This window comes from Vipera ursinii, assembly GCF_947247035.1.
Source record: "Vipera ursinii genome assembly, chromosome: 2".
Taxonomy (NCBI): Eukaryota; Metazoa; Chordata; class Lepidosauria; order Squamata; family Viperidae; genus Vipera; species Vipera ursinii.
This window is the reverse complement of record NC_139513.1, coordinates 997229-1005055: the sequence shown is the minus strand read 5'-3', so window position 1 is coordinate 1005055 and position 7827 is coordinate 997229. Positions and strand designations below refer to the sequence as shown.

Below are 7827 nucleotides of genomic sequence, written 5' to 3'. Positions count from 1 at the left end.
GGGAACCATGGGCCCCCGCGTCAGGACCCAGTCCAATCCACATCTTAGGAAATAAGGACCCTTGGAGCCGAGTTGTCCAAAAGGAAAACGTTTACTAAGGATAGGATTGGTTGTGGAGAAATGAGACAGGATCTGGTCTTGAGTCGCATTTCAAATCTATATAAGCCTTCCCGGTTCAACCCCCTCCCCTCAAAACTCCATTTGGTTAGGATCCCCTCAATTCCTGCTTGTCAGGTCCTTCCCTGGGAAGAAGGAACTTCCTGCCTTCCTTGGTAGATCGCCTTCTTCCTACAGCCCCAAACAGACAGATCACTTTTCCCCAGATCTTTGAAAGCAGCCACAGATAGACTGAATAAACAATCCCTCCCTCCTTCTACAAGTATGGCAGAATCCCGGTAGGCACAATATCTAACCATACATTAATGAATGTGATATCAATGGATTCTGACACCCGGAGTCCCTTCTGCCCCTCTTTCTCCCCCTCCCCCTCCCCCTCCCCACAACCCATTTCCTGCAGCAGAGGAAGATCGATTGCCGCTTCCTCTCCCCTCCGGATCTAGCAGGAAGCGCCCCCCTAAAATGCAGCCCCCCCCCCCAGACTGAAGGGATTCCCCTCCCCCAACTTTCTCCGCTTCTCTCTCGGCTTCGCACTATCTCCTCTTGTGGATGAACTCAGGCAGACTCTGCCCGGAGACCGATGACGCTGCAGAAGGGAGAATTCCCATTGGTCCCTCCGCTTTCCTGGCCCCTCCCAATTCCGAAGTCCGATGAAACCGCCCCCTCCCCCCAAGCCAGACCCCACGATTCCGCCTCTGGGCCGCGTCTCTCTCCCCTCCCTTTGGGGGCGCTTGTGGGGAGCATCCATGGGCTCCGTTGGGGTCCCTCTTTTGTTGCTGGTGGGGGCGCTGGCCCGGATCCCCGGAAGCGAAGCGGGGAAGGAGACCCCCGGTAAGGAGGAGGCTGGGCGGGGGGGTAGGAGGATGAGAGGGGCCGTTAGTGCTCCTGGGAGGGGAGAGAAAGAAAGGGGGGAACCCCAGAAGTGGGGAAAGGGGTGGAGGGCAAGAGAGGCGGGAGACTGCAGGAGCCTCGATCTCCGCGTGGTGGGGCTTAAGATGGGAGGGGGAGAGAAAGTGGGGCTGGAAGGGAGGGGAGAGCCCAGGAGCATGGGTGTGGGTATCCTTACTGTGCTCCCAAAAGGAAGAGGGAGAGAGAAGTTTGGATATTATTTTCCCTCAGCCGGGGGGGGGGTCTCTTCTCTGCCCCTATACTTCCTGCCGGTTTTGGGGGGGGGAAGAGCCCCCCCGGGATCCAGCGTTCCCTGCAGACAGGGGGAGGCCTGGGCCGACTGAACTTCTGCCTGCCTTTTCCCACCCTGGGGAGATGGAAGCTCTTTCCCCCTCCCTCATTTCCCCCCCTCCAGACCCCCCCACCAAGGGGGAGTCCCGCTGGGACCGACGGTTCCCCCTCCCTCCTCCAGGGGGCGTCTTCCATCAGTCCCTCGCAGCAGGTCTCCCGCCTCTCCCCCTCCCCACGTGGGCCTCTCCTCCAGTACCCGCTGGGGACCATGGGCCCCGGAGTCTCTCCTGACGCCCCCCCTCCTCCTTCCCGCAGCCCATTTCCTGGTCCAGGAGAAGGTCGAGTGCCGCTTCCTCAACGGGACGCAGCAGGTGAGATACCTGTACAGCCAGTTCTACGACCGTCAGGAGTTCGCCCGCTTCGACAGCGACCTCGGGGAGTTCGAGGCCGTCACGGAGTTCGGGAAGGTGGATGCGGAGTATTGGAACAGGAATAAGCAGCTCCTGCAGTACCAGAAGGCCCGAGTGGATTCCGGCTGCCGAAACAACTACGAGGCTCTCCAGAGCAATTCCGTGGTTGGCCGGAGAGGTGAGTGGGGGAGGGGGAGTTCCATGGGGTGTGTGTGAATGCGGGGACTCCCCCCCCTTTTATTTCATTGATTAGGGAATTGATTTGGTGGAGCAGTGGGCTAATACCTCCTTAAGTAACACCAGCTGCCTGCTATTAGTGCAGGTTCGAGTCCCACCAGGCTCAAGGTTGACTCAGCCTTCCATCCTTCCGAGGTAGGTAAAATGAGGACCCAGATTGTTGGGGGCAATTAAGCTGACTTTGTAATAATGCCGCTTGGGGTGTGTGTGAAAGCCCTAATAAGCAGGCATATACATAGAATGAAGGCTACTGCTAAGTTTGTAAGCCGCCCTGAGTCTTCGGAGAAGGGCGGGATATAAATGGAATTAAAATAAAAAAAAATTTCCCAGATAAAGATTTGCCCCTTATTTATTCTTTGCTCTCCAATCTAAGAAATTTACTCATTGGTATTTATTGATATTTACTGATCCTCCTAAGCCACCCCCCTCCCTCCCTCAAAGCGCAGATCTGGAGGGGGTACCATTATAACATCCTCCTAAAATAAAAATGTGGGGGAAAAAATTACCCTTAAAATGTTAGAAATTCTACAACTTATGACAATTAAACATGCAAAAGGGAAGAAATATATTTCTCTCCTTCCCTTTCGTCCCACGATCTTCCTTCTCTTCCCCAGGTCCAAAAAACTTCTTTCCAGAATATTATACAAAATATTATATTTTTCTGGGGGAGAGGAATCCAGCAAGGTCCGTCTCTTGCCCAGTAGGTAGATACATTTCAATATAATCTGTATGCTGTATAATATTTCAATATATTTTATATGAATAAATCAATAATATTTATTGATTGACTTATCCACTTTTTAAATAAAGGATTTTATTGAATTTTATAGGGTTAGGGATAAAATAGGATCGGGATAGGGATTAGGGTTTAGGGTGGGGTTGGGGTCAACATTGGGATGTTCCCCAAATTACATTTTCTATCTTTAGCAAACAGGCTGTTGTCCTGGTACATACGTTCAATTAACAATAGTTAATATAGTAATAGATATCTGTAGAGAATGTAATAAACGATAATAAAAAACAGTATCGGTTAGTCAATACATGTCATTCTTCTTACTAATGTATATTCAAGATAACATATCACATTCATTTCTCGCTAGTTCATTTTCCTAACTGTTGGTAAAAATTATCCCATGTTCTATAATAAACTGAATCTTTTTTCTCTTTAATCTCTAACGTCAATCTATCCATTTCTCCACATTCTAAGATTTTCTTAATTAAAACCTCTTCGGTTGATAACTTTTCATTTTTCCAGCAATGGGCAAATGCTATTCTCGCTGCTGTCAGTACATGCAATATTAAATATTCATTCTCCTTCTCATAATTAGATCCTAATATTCCTAACAAAACCAATTCTGGCTTAAATTCTGTCTTTACTCATCTTTTCCAACCATGTATGTCTTTTAACCCCAAACCTTTTTGCTTTAAGGCCTGTCCACCAGATGTGATAGTAAGTACCTGGCCTTTGTTTACATTTCCAGAAATTATTTGAAGTGTTTTTAAACATTTTCGGTAATCTTACTGGTGTCATATGCCATCTGTAAAACATTTTATACAAGTTTTCTTTATATGAGACTGCTTTAGTCTATCTGATATTTCTATCCCATAGTTTCTGCCAGTCTTTATTTATTTATTTATTTATTAATGGGATTTATATCCCGCCCTATCTCCCGAAGTACTCAGGGTGGCTAACAACAAAACATATAATAAGTACAGAAATTAAGATAAAAATTAAATTTAAAATCATCTGTGCAATAAATTAAAATTAAAAACTAAAAATAAATTAAAAATTGTAAATATAATTAAAATGCCTTTCAGTCCAGGTCAGCCTGGTGGAATAGGAGTGTTTTGAGGCCGCGGCGAAAGGATTGGAGATTTTGGGCCATCCGAAGCTCAGGGGGGAGCTGATTCCATAGGACTGGCGCTCCCACAGAGAAGGCCCTCCCCCTGGCGGTCGCCAGCCAACATTGCCTAGCTGACGGTACCCTGAGGAGGCCTTCTCTGTGTGAGCGTACTGGGCGATGGGAATTCGTTCCCGGCAGCAGATGGTCCTGCAAGTATCCCGGGCCTAAGCCATGTAGGGCTTTAAAGGTAAGTACCAGCACCTTAAATCTCACCCGAAGGGCAACCGGTAGCCAATGCAGCTCACGCAGGAGGGGTGTAATATGGGAGTATCGGGGTGCTCCCATCACTACCCGTGCAGCTGCACTCTGCACCAGCTGAAGCCTCCGGGTGGTCTTCAAGGGCAGCCCCATGTAGAGAGCATTACAGTAGTCAATACGGGAGGTAACGAGTGCGTGGGTGACTGTACGTAGGGTGTATTGGTCCAGAAAGGGGCGCAATTGGTATATTAGGCGAATCTGGGCAAATGCCCCCCTAGCCACGACTCCAATATGATCTTCAAAACTGAGTCGTGAATCTAGGAGGACGCCCAGATTGCGTGCTCTATCAATGGGAGGTAGCATCTCTCCTCCTATAGCCAAAGATGGAACCTCTTGGACTAAACGAGATGACGGTATGTAGAGCCACTCAGTCTTGGCCGGGTTGAGTCGAAGCCTGTTCTTTCCCATCCAAATCTGTACCGCTTCCAGGCAACGGGACATCACATCGAGGGCATCACTGGGTTGGTTCGGGGTGGAGATGAATAGCTGGGTATCATCAGCATATTGATGATATTTCACCCCGAAGCCACAGATGATCTCTCCCAGCGGCTTCATATAGATGTTGAACAGGAGGGGTGACAGCACCGATCCCTGAGGCACTCCACAACTAAGGGGCCTAGGGCTTGACCTCTGCCCCCCTGCTAACACCGTCTGCGAACGGTCCGAGAGGTAGGAGGAGAACCACCGCAGAACAGTGCCTCCCACTCCCAACCCCTCAAGACGACACAGTAAGATACCGTGGTCGATGGTATCAAAGGCCGCTGAGAGATCTAATAGGACCAGGACAGAGGAATAACCTCTATCTCGGGCCCGCCAGAGATCATTCACCAGTGCGACCAATGCCGTCTCCGTGCTATACCCGGGTCTGAAACCCGATTGGTATGGATCCAGATACTCAGCTTCCTCCAGGATCAAAGGGAGCTGTCGTGCCACCACGCTCTCAACGACCTTCGCAAGACAGCGAAGGTTGGAGACAGGACGGAAGTTGTTTAAAATAGCTGGGTCCAATGCTGGTTTCTTGAGGAGGGGCCTCACCACCGCCTCTTTCAAGGCGGCAGGGAAGTACCCTTCACTCAGTGAGGCATTGATAACTGCTAGGAGCCAGCCTCGTGTAACCTCCCGAGATGCATAGACTAGCCAGGAGGGACACGGGTCCAACAAACATGTGGCGGCACTTAGTTTCCCCATGATCTTGTCCACTTCATCCGGAGTCACAGGATCAAACTCTTCCCAAATGTACTCGGCCAAATTCATCGTTTTCCTCTCGTCAGATACTGCCCAGTCAGAGTCCAGACCAGCCCGAATCTGAGCAATTTTGTCCACCAGATATTTACTAAATTCCTGAGCCCGTCCATGTAGGGGGTCCTCTCCCGTCCCTTGATTTAAAAGGGAGCGGACCACTCTAAATAGGGCAGCCGGGCGGTTATCTGCAGACGCAGTGAGGGTGGTGAAGTAAGCGCGCTTTGCCACCTTCATTGCCACAAGATAAGATCTAGAAAAGGATCTTAACTGTGTTCGGTCAGACTCGGACCGACTGGTTCTCCCAATGCTCTCTAGGCCCCTTCTTTGGCGTTTCATCTCCCGCAGGTCCTTGGAGAACCAAGGAGCGAGTCGGGACTTGCGCCGGGTCAGAGGCCGCAAAGGGACAACGCGGTCGAGAGCCTCCGAAGCAGCTTGTTGCCAGGCATTAACTAAGGACTCGACCGGGCTGTGGGAGAGGGAGGTGGGAATCAGTCCAAGCGCCATCTGGAATTTATCTGGGTCCATCAGGCGCCTGGGGCGGAACCATCTGGTCGGTTCCGCCTCCTGACAGCAGGGGGTGACGTGACGGAGGCCCAACCGCAGGAGATAATGGTCTGTCCATGAAAGGGGTTGCGATGTTGGAGTAACCCCACCCAGTCCATTAAGCCATTGCCCAGAGATAAAAATAAGATCAGGCATGTTTCCTCCCTCGTGAGTCGGGTCCTGAGTAATTTGGGTCAGGTCCATGGCCGTCATGGAAGCCATGAACTCTCAGGCCACCTCTGATGCACTGCCCAGGGAAGGTAGATTAAAGTCTCCCAGAACCATAAGTCTTGGAAATTCAACCGCCAATCCTGAGATGGCGTCAAGTAGCCTGGGTAGAACTGTTGCTGCGCAGCTTGGAGAGAGGTATACCAGAAGTAGGCCCAACTGACCACCAGGACCGCATCTTAGGAGGAGGAATTCACATCCATCTATCTGAGGGGCAGTGGCCTCCCGCGGATGGAGGGTTTCTCTGATAATGACCGCCACACCACCTCCCCTACCCTGAGCTCGAGGTTGATGTAGCACACGGAAACCTGGAGGGGATAAATCAGTCAGAGGGACCCCTCCCTCTAGGCCCAACCAGGTTTCCGTGATGCATGCCAGGTCTGCGTCTTCCTCCTCGATCAAATCATGGATGAGGGGAGCTTTATTCACAACAGACCTGGCATTAAAATAGATCAGCCTGAGCTCAGGTGTCTGCCCTCCCTCTTCCCCAGGACAGCAGGTGAGAGCCAGAGGGTCGGAGCGCGCCACAGCAAGAAGATAGCGGGGGCGTGATCTCAGATTACGATATGGCCCTCTGCTCATCCATCTGCTGCCATTCCCAATTACCGTGGGGATTGGTATCCCTATCCCATCCCCCTGGGTCCCAAGACTCTCCCCGGCCCTCATATTGCCGCGGCCGTTGGCCAACCTAGACTGAGACAGGTCCGGTAGGATCTTCCTCTCATTCTCCCGGGCCTTACCCTTCCCCCTCCCTAACCCTTCAAAAAATTTTAAAAGAAAACCCAAAAGCCTCTTTTTGGCGCCATGCCACCTCTCGGGGTCCCAGGACCCGTCATTAAGGAAACGGCGGCGCAGGTTTGATGGCCATATCTGAGAGAGGGGGGAAGCTCTTAGGGCAAGTAGCTCGTTTCTGGTGTAAGTCATTAGAAGATGGAATTAGGAACAAAGGATGAGTTGGCTGGAACAAACTGCATATTAAATCCACAGAGCTGAAATAGTGGCTCTTGAAAACATGGTCACCCTCTCACAGTGACCAGGATCTCAGGGAACCACTATCCAGCCCTGGGTAGGTCGCAGGAGGAGAGAAAGTCCAGGGGTTGCTAGAATAGTCTGTTGGTGGTGAGCTTCGCAGCTCCAGTGATGAATGGTGGTAGTTCATCTATCTCCATGTCCTAGATATCATCACGACCCAGGGGCTGTAATAAGTCTCCATTTTTAGCTTCAAGTGGTCCCTGGTGATTCCACCCTCCAGACCAGTCCAGGAGGGTTTTAAATGGCGCTCAGACCATCGGACGGCGGCCATCATCCCAAGGATCTCCATCGGGGGGCAAGCTCGCTGCTCTAACAGAAGGGTAGATGGGGTCAGCAGCCACAAATTCTGGAGCCTCGCCATCCGGACTACCTTTCTAGGCAGCCCTAGGTCGTTACAGCTCCACCGTAGGCGGCTGCAGGACCGGACCATTTGTTTGTTGAAGAAAGATCGTTCAGGTCGTTGCAGGTCCATTGCAGGCTTTCGCACGTCGCGCTTCACAGTAGGCCGCCTATCAGCTGATTTGGAGGCCGCCACAAGATGCCACTGGCCGCCGCTGGCCATTGTATGTTCTCTGCCGGTCCGAATGAACCAGCAAAAGCCGCACGCCGTATGTTGCAGCCAGCCCATCGCCGGCCGCTTTACAGGCTGCCGTGGGGTGCCATCGGCTGCCGCCGGC

At 51.4% G+C, this 7827-nt stretch overlaps 1 protein-coding gene across 1 annotated transcript; it reads left to right on the top strand.

Annotated features, from left to right (window-relative positions):
* Positions 1–863: 863 nt before the first annotated feature.
* Positions 864–6979, top strand: LOC310634701 (HLA class II histocompatibility antigen, DRB1 beta chain-like; the record flags this gene model as incomplete). The annotated part of the gene is made up of 3 exons (XM_083353235.1): positions 864–948; positions 1612–1884; positions 6945–6979. 3 exons carry the CDS (start codon positions 864–866, stop codon positions 6977–6979), a joined length of 393 nt encoding a protein of 130 aa, XP_083209361.1.
* Positions 6980–7827: the final 848 nt, after the last annotated feature.